Consider the following 18,539-nt stretch of genomic DNA (forward strand, 5'->3'; position numbering starts at 1 on the left):
TGCCCGCCCCCACCACAACACCAAGACCCTGTCACACCCCCATCCTTCAATATTTATGTCTGTAAACAGCCCTGGTTCATGTATTCAAATCAATGTGTTTTCTGTAGCACTAGGAGGCACTAAATGTTCCACACTGTCCCTTTAAACATATGTTAAAACAAAATAGTGAACTTGTCATTTGAATGGCTGCAGCCTCTTTTAACAGGGCATGTGTAAGCAGGCAGTGAACGCAGGTTCTGCTGCATCTATCCCAGCCAGCACAACCCTGCCTACCTTCCTCCCTCCCTCCATCCATTCCTCTCTCTCTCTTTCTCTCTTTTTCTCTCTTTCTCTCTCTCTTCTCCAGGACCAGAACGGGCCGGGTCGTCAACCCGCTACCTGGTTCTGGCTGTTCTAGAGACGAGTTTTTGCGCATCCTAGGGCTCTGCCATGAGGGACTACTCGGCTCCGACGCGCCACGAAGGATCCTGCATGGCATGCTGCCAAGTTTGTGTCTTCTTCTTCACTGCAGTCCTCATTGTCGCAGAGAGAACGGCGCGTGAGTCCTACCTGGGACAACACACACATACACACAGATATGTATCCATGCATGATGCGTTTGCGCTCACCTGCAGAAACACAATCTGGACCAACCACGACAAATTATGTCAGACCAGGACATGCAAGTAATGGTTCAACTACAGTATTAGTGAAAGTTAGGCATTTTTTTCTGTGACGTCACGGACTGCAGCAGTGCATGATGCTACACCCTGCACGCATGCTTGCCATCAGAGCAAAAGTGCTGATTCATGCCTCATGCTATCGTCGAATTCCTTCTGCACTGTCGCAAAAGGACTTTAACAATAACATTGAGACTGCAGCGACAAGATCACCCGATTATTATTATTATTATTTGGGGGGGGGGGGCATTGTGTGGGTATTCGAGTGATGCAGAGGCGGCAGTGGCCAACTATGGACACTAGGCCCACCAGGGGCGTTGTTTTTTATTTGTTAGTGCAGCATAAAAATGGTGAAAGTAAAAGTAAAAAAGACCAGCTTACAGAAGTCCCAACCCAACCTTAAAACCCCCAAAAAGATAAAAAACGAGGGGTTCATTCGGAAGAGTCTAAGAAATGCACACACTTTCACGCACATCATGAACAAGCTGACTGAGGCTGCAATGATGACCTAAGCAAGGGGGTGGTGACAAAGAGTAACAAAGTTCAAATTTCTGTTCAGCTCCTTCATGGTTTCAATTCCCCGTATGAAGCAATAATAAACCTTACAAACACAACGAAGCACCTATTGTCTCCCAGCAAGACGGACTATGTAGGCTTAAATAGAATTAACCCAATAATTCATGTATGCACGTTTATTTTATTTACCAAATGAACAACAAAAACACTTCTTCCAGCATCTTTCTTAGTTCTTTCCCCTCTTGCTTGTAAATTTTGTGTTGCTTGTTATATGTAGCAGCGCAGGATTTCACAGACTCCTTCTGTTGTACAGACACTTTACTGAAACTGTCACAATTAGGTTTGATTTGCAACAAATATGTCAGAATATCAGTACACATTGTCGTCCTATACTCTATATGTGCTTTCCTCACATGGCTGAAAACTCTGCCATTGTCAGCATTAGAGTGTGGATGGCAGAGCTGAACATTGTAAATCTCTTTCATTAAAAAAATGCTCTCTTGCCCAAATGCATTTTTTTTATTTTAACTTGTGTAGCTAAAAAGACTCTGGATTAATACAGTAACCAGAGGAAAACAAAGATAAAGGAAAAACAAAGAACAAAAGATGAAAAAAAGCGGAACGAATAAGCAAAAAACTTGGGGAAAATAAACAAAAGAAAAGAAAAAAAGAATATATTTAAAAAAAAACGTGTGAAAAAAGATTAATAATAATAATCATTTACAAAAAATGTTATTCGACCAACACAATTTAAATGACAGAAAAACGTAGGACATGTGGGGAAATGTATAAGTTTACAGGTATGCAGTCATCATTGGATGCAACTCTGGACAGCTTTTAGACAGCCATTCCATACTCTTGACTTTCTTTTATATATCAAAAGAGGCAAATACATAAAATTGGCACAAATCAAATATTTTCACTTAGCAATATATCCATATCATATACATATCAAATGTTATTTTACTTGAAAACAAGATTTCAGAGAGCAATAGCACATTTCCAGTATTGGTGAATCCATTCAGATGAAAATTTTGTAACATGACAAAAATAATTAGAAAAATGTCGCATCTAATGGAATTGTAATCCTACGGAGTCAAACCAAATGAAATATTTTCTCATCTGACCCAAACGTTTCAGACACTATGTATCAGAATGCCAACAATAGAAATGCTGACATCAGGCTTAAGAAGCTATGGCTCACAAGCCACAATGGCTCTTTTTTTAAGATAGGGTAGGAGGTGAAAAGGTGCTCTGCATTTATCCTTGATAGTCACTTATGATAAACTGACTGTCAGACATGCAAAGCTAGGATAAGTATATATAGATCAAAATTTTAACCACAGTTTACAGTCAGGGTGTCAGCTGCAAATCCTGTTTTGGCTGTAAATCGCTATTTTCCTTGGTAAACTTCAAGACAAACTGACTTTCAGCCAGGACAACGCTTGCTATTTAAGTGGTTCAGTCCAGTATACATAGGACACAATTTAAACTCCAGTTTACAGTCACAGAGTGTCACACCTGCAGACCCTGTTTTGGCTGTAAATTGCTATATGGAAGCGCTTTAAACAATCAAGGCTCACAGTTGGAACATTTTATTATGAATACACACAGAACAATCTTATACCCAAAACAAATATAATACCCAGAATCTCTAACCAAGCACCTTGAGCAATTTGATTGGGTGAGCTGTAGGTGCTAGGGAGTTTATTCGAGTGTCTCTAAGAAATAAAGGCAAAACATTTGGTACACTGCTGCCATCTCCTGGCCAAAAGTCATGATCACAGACTTAAGTTTTTAAAGATGAACCCCACCTTTAAGTAACTGCGGAAGAGAGACACATTTTGATTGGTATAGTTATATTGATATGGGACACAGGGTTTGGCGTTATTATTTTATAGATTTTGAGAAACCATCAAACGTCACATAATAAAATAAAATGTGCTGAAGAATTGGCTTTTGTCTGGAGAGCAGATTTGGCAGTTTTGTTAAATTTTGTGTTAATGTATATGGTGTGGCTCTCTCTCAAAATAGAAAAAGGCAAATTATTTTTTGCTCTAATGGCTCTTTGGCATCAAATGTACATTTTTTTTAACATCCGTCTATATTCTTTACTGCATGCTAACCATGAAGGGCAACAGTTTAGCTAAAGCCTAACATTTTTAGCCGGTGAGCTTGGTAAATCAGGGCACATAAAACAAATTGCATATAAAAAAAAGACTTCTTTCTTAAAGTGAACACAGTTACTGTGTGAAAATGCACCATAATAAAGGAACTCAACTGACATAAACTGTTTTTGCAGTGGATGCCCATTGCATATTAACTACATCTCTCCCCCCTCTAGTTATCTACTGTTTTGTCTATTATCTATGGGTTGGTCATAACTACTGCTATGCCTACCTGGCTGGATTCACTGCCCTCTTCTTACTACCAGGTGAGATAGACAGACGGACTAGATGAGACAAGACAGTAAATATAAATGATTCTCAATTGAAGTTTTTGGACTGTCCATGCTCCAGGTTGGGGTCCACAGTTGCTCAGCTACCTGTGGTACCTGTCAGATGGAAGGATCCGCAGGAAATCTCTCACATGGACACATGTTCTGCATTTGGGTATTTTCAAAAGGTTGTCTTTTTTTGTCTTTCTTCCACCTGAGAAAAAAATTGTACTGTCCATCTTCCTTTATCGCACAGGTTACATTCCGATAAGGACCTGTGATAGGCAAAATCCATGAAGTAGAAACCTTTGATTTTCTTATAATTATTTTACAATGAATAGAACAAAATATAATAGAATAGAATTAAATAGGATAGAATATAACAGAACTGTCTTTATTGTCATTGATAACGTCGTGAACATTGTTTGCTTGTTTGTGAACCAATATTATAAGTGTGAATCCATGAGGATGAATTTCTAATAAAAGACTTAAAATGGAAAAATAAGATTAAAAAAAGAGTGTTAAATAGGCAAATATTTACATGAGACTGGCCTATGTCACAAGTGCATCAGAAATATTAGATAGAATAAACATAAAGTTTGTATTATACACTGAAACAAAAAACAACCTCAACAAAAAGTACTGTATAACCATTTTTTTAATTGTGAACTGAAAGAGACTGTTTGGCCAATCAAAATCTAGAGGACAATGCACGATGCAAATCAGTGAAGTAACAATACCTTAAAACTGAACCACGTTATTGCAAGGGTTCACTGCATTTACAACAGAGGTGCATTGACCTCTGTTTCTGCTAAGTACATTATGAGCAAAAGGTGCCAGTAACACATTGCAAAAATTGTCAAAACGCTTTTTTTGTGTCTGCGGGTCTCTCCAGGTTGTGGGACTGCATACGTCTTCCAGATATGGACGTGTACGGGGAAATTATGCAGCAGGCCGACGTTTCGGCGTTACGGCTGCTGGAGGCCTTGGTGGTCACCCTCCCTGAAACACTGCTGCACGCTTACATACTCATCTGCACTGACATAGGCATCAAATCACCAGGTAATCAAAGTGCGTGAATGTACTTAAACTAGAGGTAAGATCGGGCCTATAAAATCCAACCTGACCTGATCCAGCCCTGGGTATAAAAGCCTGAACCAGCTTGAACCCGACAAATTAATTTCATCTGAGAAACCGGGCCGAAAGTGAACCTGAAGCTGCATTTCAGTGCTGTACTTACTTCCGTGCAGAGTGTGCGCTTTGACACCGAATTACCTTTTTCGTCTGAAGCACAAGTGGCGCCGAAATGCAGCACAGAGGTAGTTTCGGTTTACTTTGGGTTCGGTCCCTCAAATCAAGTTTGTACTTTTGCGGGGAAATACGCGTGGCACTGAGGTGCAGCGCCAACGTGCAGACTTTGGCCCCGAAGCGCGCAATCCAGCGTCGAAGTACGCGTCACGCTAAGGTGCAGAGCCAAAGTGTGTTACTTTAGTTAAAGTTCCTTTACTTCAGAATAATGTGATTTAAGTAGAAGTAAAAAGCAATCATCCAAATACTTATTTGTGTAAAAGTAAGCATGCTGTGCAGATCCTCCACAAAGAAAAAACAAACAGACAAAAACGTCAGAGGGTAGCCTGGTCCGGCTTAATGATTGACTTTTTATGCTCAAACCTGGCCCAAAAATCCTAGAGGGGCTGCAAGTGACCTAATTTTTTTAAAGTGGGATTGCACTTTTCGCTCTCTTTACCCAAGTGCGTATGGAGCATAGTTTTCGTTTGCATGCGTACTTCACACACAACAGGTGTGAACACAAAGTATTGACCTAACCATGTGACAACCCCACAATGGACAGTAGTAATCCATAGTAAACAGTGGACGAGGCCAGTAAACAGTAGACAACAACATCAAAAGCTCTACTATTCAACATTGGCAATCGGCAATGACCAGTCAAACTTATATTGTGCAGCTGTCGAATGGGGTAGCTCACCTTGTCGAAAAGCACAAGGAGCGCTATTTAGAGAAACTGAAGGTAGCATTAGCAATGCTAGCTACCGACCTATACAGTTGTTCTCCTGACATATGCACACATCCAACCGGATCCTCCAGTCTGCCTGACTTCAGTCCACACCATCGGTACATTATATTGTAAATGGAGTTCCCCATACCAAAATGCTGATCCAAAAGCTTATAAAAGTCTGGATGCGTATTTGTTCTTTGTAGCTGGTACACTTTGTTGGGATTCATTCAAATGCACCCCGCCGTAAAATGTCCCCTAAAAAAACTTTTTATAATTTTTGAGGAACGTAATAGAACAGTAAAACATTTGCACCTGGTATTTTGTGAATCAGCCCTCATTCGCTTTATCTTTGGGCACTTTGGTAAATACTATATTTGTAATGGCTATCTAACTCTATGGTAGTCTATTTTTAAGGGTGACGTGATCTGAAAATACGCAAACAGAGTCAGGTGTACCAAGTGGAGCACGCCATTGTTGGCATTCTGCAGCCAATGAAAGGCAGCCCTTTGACCTTTAGTAATGGTAACTGCAGAAAAAAATAATTAGTTAGATTATCCCGTTACTAAAAGATATTAAACAGTCTTTTTCTTAACTGCATCATTCCCAACAAATACAGTGCTCGTCTTCGTAAATGCCATCTGAGTCTGCGGTAGTCGCTATATTGAATTTACATGATCCGAAGACACGTGACCTAGATAAGTTGGAGAAGAGCCAAAAACAGCACAACAGGAAAATGGTGTCAGGTGTGCTTATTGCTAACAAAAACAGGAGCAACAAACAATATTAAGTTAATGTCCCTTTTGCCCCCAAGCCTCGGTGTGTTTTGCGGTGTGTTTGTTATCTTTGGCCTGGGCATTGGTCCTGTATGCCCGAGCATGTCATCTCATCCGACCGGGCCACCTGCAAATGACCCCCGCAGCCATCTTCTGTCGTCTTCTGTGGAGGGTAAACACTTTTAGGAGCACTTGGCAAAGCTGTGTGCACGTTGTACTACGAATGATTGTGTGTCTGCAGGTCGGCATGTTAGGATCTCGATTTGGCGTCCTCATGCTTTTCACGCGGGTCTTCAAACAGTGGATTCTTGGCGTTATTGGTGAGTAAAGCAGATGTGGGTTCATGGTTACAAAAAAAGACATTTGTGAAATGTGATGAAAATCTAGAGACAATGGACATTTGTGGCAACAGTAGCTCAGGAGGTAGAGCGAAAGGTCGCAGGTTTGATTCCTGGTTCCTCCGAGTTAAATGTCGAAGTGAACCCCTAATGTTCTTAAGAAGCAGGTAGGCGCCTTGCATGGCTGTCGCCGCTATATATATATATATATATATATATATATATATATATATATATATATATATATATATATATATATATATATATATATATATATATATATATATATATATATAAAACCTCGGTTTTCGAACGCCTATCAGTTCGAACAAATCGGTTCTCAACCAAAAATTTCGCCTTTCGTTCAAAAAATCGGAGTTCGAACGCCGGTACGCTAGGGGCGACGCTGAGCGGGTATGAGTGTAGATTGCCCCCGCCCCTCGTGAAGAACTGTTGTCACGGCAACGCGCACTCCTTTTCTGTTTTCGTTTTTCAAAAGCAGTGAAAGGAGTGTTTTAACCCCTAATTATGCCTCGGAAGAAGGTTGCTACAGGTGAAAAAAGAGGAGTAGTGCATACAACTATTGCATTTAAGAAAGAAATAATAGCAAAATATGAATAAGGTGTGCGAGTTTCCCTTCTTTCAGGAATACAGCATGGCTTCTGCTGACCGGTAAGAAATCCTATTCATAATTCTTTTCTTTATCTTTTAACCGCTCACCACTTGTTGTGGAGACCCGGGTGCTAAATGACGTGTAAATGACTTGATTTTTTTATTTTTACACGTTCATGTTAGCGTAATCTTTCGTACGGAAGATTACGCTAACGCGAACGTACGATTAGCCTGGGTTAGCTTTATGGTAAATATTCAAGATAAACATTCAGGGTGTTGGAACGGATTAAAACAATTTTACATTACTTTTCATGGGAAAAAACGGCTTCGGTTTTCGTACAAAGAAATGGAACGGATTATGGTCGAGAACCGAGGTTCCACTGTACTGCAAATGAATGAGTCACAACATTAGCTTTTCTGCTGGCTTTGATCTCTTTGATCTCAGTAGCAGTTCCCTCTGAAAAATGCCCAACAAAGCATATCAAAGAGCTTTCTTTTCAATTTACATAAAATACATTTTAGAATATCACAATACATTTGTACATCCATTTTAACAAGATACTTTTAACAAGAGATTGTATAGTAGATTTTTAACGTTTACAGTGAATTCAACATATTTTTCTTTAGTCTGAATTTTAACCAACATCATCCTTTTTAATATGTATGAGAAAATAGAAATAAGAACAATAATGAGTATAAAAACTGGTACAATTTACCTGCAAATGAATGAGTCACAACATTAGCTTTTCTGCTGGCTTTGATCTCTTGATTTCTACAAGGGGAATTACATTTTAGTAAAACAGAAACAAAACGAAAATAAATCTAAACAGTTTGACAATATCAATCACATTACTGTGCATGTTGAGAGATTTGTCAGCTGGGTTTATAATGTTTAAAATTAACTTCTTTTGTGGAGCACCAAAAGATGTGTCTTACCAGTAGCAGTTCCCTCTGAAAACTGCCAACAAACCCCGCCTCCCGGTCACATGTCAGAAGCCAAAACCAAGCCCCACCCCATACCAGCAGGTGGCACTGCTGGACTCATCCTTGCAGGATACTTACCAAAAACTACACATGTTTCACCAGGAATTTCAATAAAACAAAAATTATTATGAAACCCGTTACATATATATATATATATATATATATATATATATATATATATATATATATATATATATATATATATATATATATATATATATATATATGTGTGTGTGTGTGTGTGTGTGTGTGTGTGTGTGTGTGTATATGTCAACGGCATATTACATATCACAATTTTTTTTCTGAGATAATGCATTTAAACACAGTCTGTCTCGTCTGTGACGTCATGTGAAGAACACCAGCACAATCACAAACCAGACAGCATATTGGTTTACATGTTAATTAGTCAAAAAGGTTTTGAGTGTCTTAAGGGGTGGATGCAGCAATGGTACACTAAATAGCGAGCAGCCATAATGGGGCCAACTGGGAAAAAAACCCCAGCCCGGACCAGCAGCTAGCCGGCTGCGAAAATAAAAGACAACTGAGACCGTTAGGCGGAAAAAAACATGAGGTTGGCAAACGGAAAACATAAGTCACCACGAGCCAACAACAAAAAACTACCACGGCAACAAACACGAACCCGGCAGGGAGAAAAAAAACACTGAGCAAGACAGGCAAGCCAGCTATCTGACTGCTAACGGGGCTAACCTAGAGCAAACAAAACTGGAAGCCTTCTGGAGCCCACACGCTAATGTGGAGCTATGTGGATAATATTATATTAATTTCAAGACATGCAGCTAAAACCACGAAAGAAAAAGTCGCAATCACATACTTAAAAGGATGTTTTGAGTTCTCTTTGTCATCTGCTGATGTCACAGCTCTAGGAGATATGAGGTCAAACTGTCTACTTTGAAAAATAATTTCTAAAGATCCATGGCGCGTGAGTTCTGTGACTAATCGAAAAGAAAATGGACTTTTGTAATCCCTTTAACTTTATTCAAAAATGTTTCTAGGTGTGCATTGGCTAGGGGCAACATTTTGGATGGTTTCTCAGCAGATCGACATCATACGTTCAACTAGTCGATGGAGGGTTTTCAATCTGATTCTTGGAGCCATTCACATCTTTTTCTTCCTCAACGTCAAGTACGGTCCATCACGCTTCCGCATGGCTGGCTTCTATGTGGTATGTGACTCATTGCTTCGTGTATACAAGTGTTAATAATGTAATCCCTCGCTACTTCACTCTTTGTACTTCACGGCATCAATGCATATTGGTTGAAAAATATTCTTTCAAAATGTCAAAAATATTAGAATAATATTCAAAATCAAGCCTTTTTGCATGTGTACTCGATGCAAAATTGCAAAGTGATTTTTTCTTTTCCAGCTCACGCTGCTTAAGCATGCCATTGTGCCCCAGGTAAAATGAACAGCACTGTGTGGCATGAATCCAATGTCCCCTGAGAGCGGGGCCTTGAGGGCAAATTTGTGTTGTGTGTGGATGCTGTTTTATTACATTCCATGCAATGCACCTGTTATCCCTGTTACACTATTGCTGAGAGCAGGGGCCGTCAGAGCCTGTTTACTGGATAAACAATCGCAGAGCGCAGTTTTGGTGTGGGCTGCTGAAGAGTGCCTTTGAGGCCCACGTAAAATGGACTGTTCTGTTTTGGTCGCGATCCATTATCTCTATTGACTATTGCTGAGAGTAGGGGTTAAAGAGAGCAAATTAGTGTCATGGGTGGTGGCTTTTTTCTTCTTTTGGCCTGCTACCCATAATCCTTGGTCGACTATTAGTGCAGGCAGGTGTCGGCAGGCAGAGGGCATCTTAAAAATTCAGGCGGGAGGGCTAGTTCGTGGATTTTCACATAGCGATTGGTAGGGGAGACTCTCGTCCCCATTAACAACGATAAACGAGGGATTACAGTATTTGTGATTTGTCAGTAAAATCTTAATAATGGGTTCTATAAAGGCAAATAATAATAATAATTTTCATCATGGAAATGGTGGATAGATGTTCAATATGACCAATTTGTGGTCATCTTCAACTTTAGGTCATGTTTTTAGAGAATATTTTTCTCCTGTTGGCCTCATCCTGGTTGTTCAGCATGGTCTCATGGGATACAGTAGCCATCCCAGCAGCTGTCATCTGCAGCTTTCTTATTGGTAAGCCCAGCTACAGTGCTGTGAAAAAATATTTGCCCCCTTTCTGATTTCTGTGTTTTTCGCATATTTATCCCTCACAAAGGGTTCAGACCATCAAACATTGTATCATCACCCAAAGACAACCCGAGGAAGTTTTAAAATGTTGATTTAATTTCTTCAGTCACAAAATAGTCAAAGCCTATGTGCAAAAAGCAATTGCCCACTGAACTTAATAACGAGTTTGGCCACCTTTGGCAGCTATAACAGAAATCAAATGTTTATGGTAATTGGTCATGCGTCTTTAACACCAATGTTGAGTTATTTTGGCCTTTTTTTTGACATAGCCTTTGACTTGGCCATTCCAGGAACATCATTTTTTTAGAGGTGGACCTGTTGGTGTGTTTCAGATTATTGTCCTGCTACATGATTTAAGAGCACTTAAGTTTGAGGGTGTGAATTGATGGCTGTACATTCTCCTTCAGGATCTTCTGATGAACACTAGGATTCATTATTCCGTCAACCACAGCAATTTGTTCTGGTCTTGGCAGTGATTTTCTCCTGGGAACTCTTTCATGGAAGCCATTTTAGCCTGTGTCTTTCTTATAGTGGAGTCATGATCACTGACCTTAACTGGGCTGCTTTGTTGCCTCAGTACCAAGTCATCTTGCTGTGGTTGACAAAATAATGGCTTCTGGTGTTTACCTGAAGCTCCATCAGTTCGTGCCCTCAAACTCAAGCGCTCGTGGATCATGCAGTAGGACAACAATTTAAAAAAACACCAGCAAGTTCACCTCTGACACACTTAATCAATCTGTAAATCCAGAGCGGACAATTCCCCACACTTTGGAAACGGGCAAGAGTTACGCCAATTTTTAAGTCGGGGACACCAGACTAGGCATGTAACCATCCGCCTGTCATTATCTTGCCTGTGTTCTCAAAAGTGTTGGAAAAAATAGTGTTGAATCAGCTTATGGCTTTCATACAGTCATATAACGTCTTAGACCCTTTACAATGTGGTTTCTGTCCTCAATATTCCACAAAAACGGGAAATTGTTTTTTTGGGGAGGAAAAACTCAATCTGGCAGTAGATTGTGGTGAAATAGTTGGCGCAGTGTTTCCTGATCTTAAGTAAGGCGTTTGATACACTAAATCCAGATGTCTTGATCCACAAACTATCCAGCTTGAATTTTTCAACCAATACGTTACAGTGGTTCAAATCATATTTACAAGAGAGAAAACAATGGGTGGTGATTGGCAATTAAGCATCAACATTTCTAAAATCAAAAGCAGGAGTACCGCTAGGGTCCATTCTTGGGCCCTTGCTCTTTACATTGTATGTGACATGAGTTTATGGAGCATACTTGTCCCTTTTAAAATAAACAAAACTTAAACTCAATGGCTCAAAAAATATGTCTGTTTTCGCTGCCAGAGGTGGCCCAACTTCCCTTAGGTTCAGGGGGCTATTTGTTTTTCACATAGAGCCATATAGGCCTAAATTTTTGTGCCTCTATATATATCAACATTTCTAACCAGCGTTTAATTTTTTCCCTGGGTTGTCTCTATGTGATATTAAAATTAGTTTGATGATCTAAAACAGTTGCGCCGGGATAAATTTGCAAAAAAGACAGAAATCAGGAATGGGCCTAATACATTTTCATGGCACTGTAAGTTCCTGTAAGTTTCTTTTATTTTTTTTATGAGTTAAATTCACATCTTTTACATCCACGTTTGCAGGCCTGATCTCGTTGGTGCTCTACTATCGCTTCCTCCATCCCAAATCTTTTGAGATCTTCCAGAGTATTCGTCGTAGGGGGATCAGTGGCGCCTGCATGGAGAGTGGATCAATATTGTCATTGGAGGAAAAAGTCACACCCACTTTCCATCGCCATGCAACACTGTCAGGTCTGTGCTTTACCTGAATTCTTAACCAATTAACCAATTGTTTACAGACTGTACAGCCTGATTTTTAAGAACATGGTTGTTAACCAAATCAGGAGGCGGCACCCTTATGGACCTGCCACTCCAGTGGGAGGGATGGAGGCATCATCATTGGCTGCTGATACGGTTGGCTCTGAAGACAGGAGACGTGCCCAAGATCTGGTCGCTCTATGGAGAAGGGGGTCTTGCTGGACTCATGGGTCTGTGTGAAGAGATTCACTATGGCAATGAACATCGTCGCATGGCACAGGTTTGTTAATTTATTGCCTGGATGGAGTATTCAAGTCCAGTTCAGGCTTTATTAACTCTCAAAATGAGAATTTGCAGAAAAGGTGGGGTTAAAAACTACAGACGCTCCCCTGCTTACGAACAAGATACGTTCCGGACGATCGTTCATAAGTTGAATTTGTTCGTAAATTGCTCAGTGCTATATTTTGTATGGAATGTATGTTTATTTAAGTATTTTAAAGGCTTGTGTAAGTAACCTGCTTTGTTTTATACTGAAAAATAAACATTTGATAAAATAATATGCTCTATAAAGTAAATAAAGTGAAGGTTAACTTACTTTTCGAAGATGGGCTTCAAGAGTTCGGCTACTTCCTCCTCTGTGGTAAAAAGTGGCCAAAAATAAGCGATCCAACCATTCTTTCAACCAGTTCAAGCTTCCTTATTCATTTTAAATGAAACAGGTTGCCTCTTCTCTACACTTTACACCAACCATATTGAATGGATGCACGAGATATTAAACAATAAAAATATCAAAGTTCTTAGCGCGCTGGAAATACAGTTCAGTATGTTTACACACGATCTGGGAAGAGTAAGCTGGTGGATGCTGGGTGAGCTCTGACAGCGCCACACGCCGGTAGCGGCGGAATGAAGGACTACAGTACTGTCCTGAAAAAGGTGCACAATACAAAATCTAACTTACAGCAATGTCGGCGATATTTCAACATCCCGAAAAAATGTTAGTATCTACTGCTGTTCGTAACTCGAATGTTAATAAGTAGGGGAGCGTCTGTATAAAGGAAATATTTTTCATGTCGTCTCACTTCAAAGAAAATATTTCATTATCTATTTTCTTTCAATCTTTGCACAACTAACATTTTTGATTATTATTGAATAACTTTGTATCCGATAATTAGTGACTTTTTTCCTTCTGAAATGGCATATGTGTTAATTTCTACTGCATAACTCTTTTTGTAATTGTATGACTTCCTAATTGTAACATTTAGGGTTTAGGTATGGAATATCCTGACTGGACTTTTGTCAAGCCATAACTTTTTTTCTTTTAAAATATTGTTGTCTTTTTCTTGGCAACCTCCAGACTTAGTCTTATAAAATGATGTCTCTGGCTAATTGTTACTTTTCTTCGAGAATGAAATGCCTTCATTGTCTGACTTTTATTACAATTTTATCACTTTCATTTTATTGTGTTTGTTGAAAATGAGTAATACAATTACAATTATTCAACTCTAGAATTATCAACTGATACCAACTGTAGATAGCCCTAGTTATTTTGTTGCAAGATGAAGGATCTCAGATAATTTTAAAGATAGACTGATATACCTTATAGTGACTTTAGTATTTTACAATTTTACAATCTCAATTTCAATTTTCCATCATTCCAATGGCTGGTTGTTGGTCATACAACAACCACAAGAGGTAAGATTAGTAAGTAGTTTTGGCATTCAGCTTGTAGGCATCTTTGTGATGTAGTTTCCAAGATAAAAGCTGGATGTTGCAATGGAACCCAACCTCCAGCCACAATACGAAAAGGGCAAAATCCATCTACATACAAACAAATTATGTTGGAATGCAATCTCTTTTTCCTCTACTTTTTGACCACCAGGCTCCACGAATCCCTCCACAGGTTGCTCAAGTCCTACAATCCGCTCCACAGCCTCCTCCACCCAAGGAAAGCCCAGCTCCACAGGTAATTGTTGGTTACATATTTCACACTTACTCAGCTCTTCATCAAGTAAATCTGAACTTTCATTCTAAGGTCAAATACAAGAATACAGAAGCGCTAAAGATAAGACTTTATTAAAAATGGGCATGCATCCTTTTCAGGAGAGGGATGTGGCGCCGCCACGCAAACCAGATCTTACCAATGTCATAGCCAGACCTGTGAGAAAAGCTCCCCCCACAACAATTCACAATATTAGGCTGGTTCCAGAGATTATCCCTGTCCATGAGGCCATTCTTGAAGAGATAACAGAGGACTTGAGCGTTTCACCTCCACTTACAGATGACAGAGGTTTGTTTACTACAACAGAAATATGTTTTATGCATCTATTGTCCACTGCTCTAACATGAGGAATAGTTTTAAATACTTTTGTTTATTGTTAGCAATTTGTTCCAGCAAGCGCTCAAAAAAACTTTCTGTATTAACTCAGTCTTCTCAATAATATGTTATTACCATACACAAGGAAAAACTTTACAGGAACTATTGCCACCTATTGTAGAGGAAATGCAATTACAGATGATTCTGGCATGGATTTGAATAAATGTCCCTTTGGATTAAAATAAAAATATCACCTTTATACGTATCCAACTTCCCCACTTTTAGTTGGAATGTTATGGTGGACTATAATACATTTATCACCATACTTAGTTAATAATCATAATGAAGCTTATAAGAAGGTGTATTTTGCGGTACTGAGGGCATCACTGAAAAAAGTGAGTAATTACCGTTACTAGTTACTTAATTAAAAAAGTAATCCATTACCCTATGGATTACTGTCACCCCAAAGTAGCGTGTTACGCTAAAAGTAAATCTCTTGTTATAAATTATAGTATATACTCACATTAAAGCAAACCATTTAATACTGCTTAAAAGTAAAACATGTATACCAACCCGTGAAAACGTTGAAGCCTTTATATTTCTTGTGTACTCTTGACATCTTGCTACTGAACATTATTCGAAACCACTCAAAGATTTCCTTCTCCATTGCTGACTACTGACCAATAGGTTTACATTATCCCAGGCATGGTTTGTTCCAGGAATAATTTTTGAAAATGAAAAGACCAGAAATTCAGCACACTTTTAGCATAAATGATGTTCTCATGTTTGCCACATTTATTACGTTTTTCTTGTATAAGCCATGCCCCTCCTCTCATGCTCCCTGCCATGTGCTACTGGTGACATACAACCAAACTTGTGCATTTAGGCTGAGCCCCACATTTCAATATTTTATTATATAGTCGTAAACACAACTTTGAAGCGAATACGAAGATCCCTCCGTTTTTGCGGTAAATGGAGGCCAAAATCACCCACGAAAAGTAAAAATACGCGATGTAGTTTCTCACCTATATAAAAGCCCCCACAGGGTTAAACTTACCTTGAGATGATGTTATTAACGACTGAAATTATATGACTGTGACAAAATAAAGATGATAAATCTACAAATAATAACACACAGAACATAATTGCAATTGAATGAATGGTTTTATTGTCGTTGTACAAAGTAAAACAAAACTGGAGGGCTTCTCTTTTCTGTGTAAGAAAATAATTTAGAGAATGGCCGGCTAACTGCACACTAGCAAGTGTCCGGTTCACTCAAATTGAGCCATATCTCTGCAATGATTAAAATAAAATAGTTGCAAATGTAGCAGTTTTCCAAGAATGGTAGCTACAGGTCATCCGTTTCATGACTACTGGACCTGTCGATGGCTAGATACAGGGTCCGTAGTAATGGCTTAGGAGATTTGTTAGCCTAGCCGCTAGCAGTTGGCCGAGCAGCACCGCTCTTGCCTTCTCACCCACGCCGCCCCAGTTGCTTTTGGAACCATGGAGCTATCGCTGGTGATCACCATTTCTATGCACACTTCTGACTTTTATCAGAGTCCAATTTAATTGATGAAATTATTTTCAATGTAACAAGCCACTGTTTATCGAGGCGGTGCCTGCCCACTGTTTGACTGACAGCATTTACCAGCCTATCACAGTTGCGCAAACAGTCACACACACCCAACAACAAGCGCCCTCCGTAATCTGCCCCCCACAACACATGATACAATTATATGATTTGACAAAAATGACAAAATCAATTCAATTCAAAATCCACGAAGGAGTAAACCAGCGATAACCGAAGCGCATAGTGTGAAGGCTCTTTGTTTATATGTTTAGGCAAATATCAGTAGGGATAAAATATTGTACTGTGTGCTTGAGATAGTGCCACAATAAATGTATTGAGTTGTATTTTGTAGAGCCTTATAAACATTCTGACTCTGCCTTGACAACATGTATAACGGTGTGATGCCGGTGGATTTAGGGTTCATAACCCGTCCTAAGCGAGGGGGGAGCAGGTGCCGATCATATAGTATTAAAGATTGAGCACTGTTTTTAATGAATAGCTGAGCTTCTTACACGTTACTCCCAACCCTGGTCGCCAATGCTAAACGTACATGGGTTGGTGTGCCACACAAGCTACTATTCAATCAGCCTCATGTAACCGCTTGTTAGCTGCCCAACCTGAACCATTTATGCTATTGTTGCAAATGTTAACATCAACTGTGACTAACTGTCAGCTCTCTGCTTACAGTTAGTGCTGCGGTTTTAAAATACTTTCATGTTATAGTCTGTTGTGCCTATATCCTTGCACCATATGTAAATATGTGTCCTTTTTCAAAGGTGATGAAGATTTTCAGAGTGCGATTTATGGCTCGCCTACACTTTCCTCACCCGCCCAACCGGGAAGCCTGCGCCACGTAGACAGTAATCCAGCCACCTTGACTGAGAAGTCGTCCTCAGCAGCTTCTTTGGACATCAAGACTCCCGGCTGGTCTCCCGAACGTCGCTCCCCTCTCCTGATTAGCTCGCCAGAGAAGAAAACAGCTACACCCTTGGATCCTAACACAGCCTTATATTTCAGTGTAGACTCACCTTCACCCTCCAGTGGGAGCTACCTTGGCTGGGGGTCCGAGCTGTCACCCATCTCTACCTATAGAAGCCCCTACCGTATTAGGGAGGCTCGTTTCATCACGCCTCTCCAGCGTCCAGAATCCAGAGCCGGGGCGGAGAGTCCTGGTTCAGCTCCTGTTGTTGTCATTCCAGCTACGCCAGGGACGACTCCACGCGCGACCCCAGGTGGGACCCCCAGTTCCGTTACCCCTGCGGCTTCCACACCAACAGCCTCCACTCCTGGTGCTACGACCCCTGCCAGTGCCACTACACCCAGCACCCCGATAATTCCACTCACCCCAGTCATCTCTCACGCGCGCAAACAGATAATCCAGTTTGTGGATAGCAGGGAGATGGCCGTCTAAGGAATGCTTAAAAGCAACATCGATCAATGACCTCAAAATTAGGGGCCAACTCCAAAGAATATATCCAACATTAAAATATATATATTTTTTAAAGTCATAATTTCGTCACTATCCCAATTACAAGGTGTGGTTAGGCGATTGGGAATATTAAATAAAAAAACATTTCCAAGCTTACATTGATACAATACAAAACAATAATACGATAATTACATGAAATACCCCGCCCCCACATTTTAAAAAATGGCTCATAGCACACCTTTAGCTCCTCTTACTGATATAACAAAAGATTGTTTCTTAAAAAAAAAGAAAAAAATATTTGAATAATAAGCAAAAATACAGGAACTATCATATCAACAGGGCAGCACGGCGGGGCAGTGGTTAGCGCTTGTGCGGCACAGTTCATGTCATGGGAACCTGTCGTGGGTTCAAATCCAGCTCCAGACTTCCTATGCGGAGTTTGTATGTTCTCCCCGTGCTTGCGTGGGTTTCCTCCGGGCACTCCGGTTTCCTCCCACGTTCCAAAAACATGCATTTCAGGTGAATTGGCCGGTCCAAATTGTCCCTAGGTGTGAATGAGCGAATGAGTTGTCTGGCCCTGTGTGCCCTGCGATTGGCTGGCAACCAGTTCAGGGTGTCCCCTGCCCACTGCCCGGAGATGGCTGGGATGGGCTCCAGCCCCCCCGCGACCTTAATGAGGATAAGCGGTATGGCTAATGAGATGAGATGAGATCATATGAACAAGCATTTTTTAAAATATTCGAAGTTTAATGTTCATCTATATGGAGCCCACATGATCTCTCACCATCTTGCTGCTAAGGGCCTTGTGAAATGTCGGGCAACATTTTTTCTGTGAAA

The 18,539-nt window shown here is 40.1% G+C and overlaps 1 protein-coding gene across 3 annotated transcripts; it reads left to right on the plus strand.

Annotated features, from left to right (window-relative positions):
• Positions 1 to 218: 218 nt before the first annotated feature.
• xkr5b (XK related 5b) lies at positions 219 to 18,182 on the plus strand. 3 transcript variants are annotated; one of them, XM_088334817.1, is made up of 13 exons: positions 230 to 538; positions 3,520 to 3,609; positions 3,695 to 3,800; positions 4,508 to 4,674; positions 6,441 to 6,574; positions 6,644 to 6,722; positions 9,350 to 9,519; positions 10,388 to 10,499; positions 12,213 to 12,380; positions 12,473 to 12,666; positions 14,266 to 14,349; positions 14,487 to 14,673; positions 17,050 to 18,181. In XM_088334817.1, exons 1-13 carry the CDS (start codon positions 430 to 432, stop codon positions 17,682 to 17,684), a joined length of 2,235 nt encoding a protein of 744 aa, XP_088190943.1. In that variant the 5' UTR covers positions 230 to 429; the 3' UTR covers positions 17,685 to 18,181. The 3 variants fall into 3 exon arrangements, with proteins under 3 accessions (XP_088190942.1, XP_088190941.1, XP_088190943.1); XM_088334816.1 differs by having other exon boundaries at positions 219 to 538; positions 6,441 to 6,722; positions 14,287 to 14,349; positions 17,050 to 18,182; XM_088334815.1 differs by having other exon boundaries at positions 226 to 538; positions 6,441 to 6,722; positions 17,050 to 18,182.
• Positions 18,183 to 18,539: the final 357 nt, after the last annotated feature.

This window comes from Urocampus carinirostris, chromosome 4 (assembly GCF_059441175.1).
Source record: "Urocampus carinirostris isolate Australia breed hairy pipefish chromosome 4, RoL_Ucar_1.0, whole genome shotgun sequence".
Taxonomy (NCBI): domain Eukaryota; kingdom Metazoa; phylum Chordata; class Actinopteri; order Syngnathiformes; family Syngnathidae; genus Urocampus; species Urocampus carinirostris.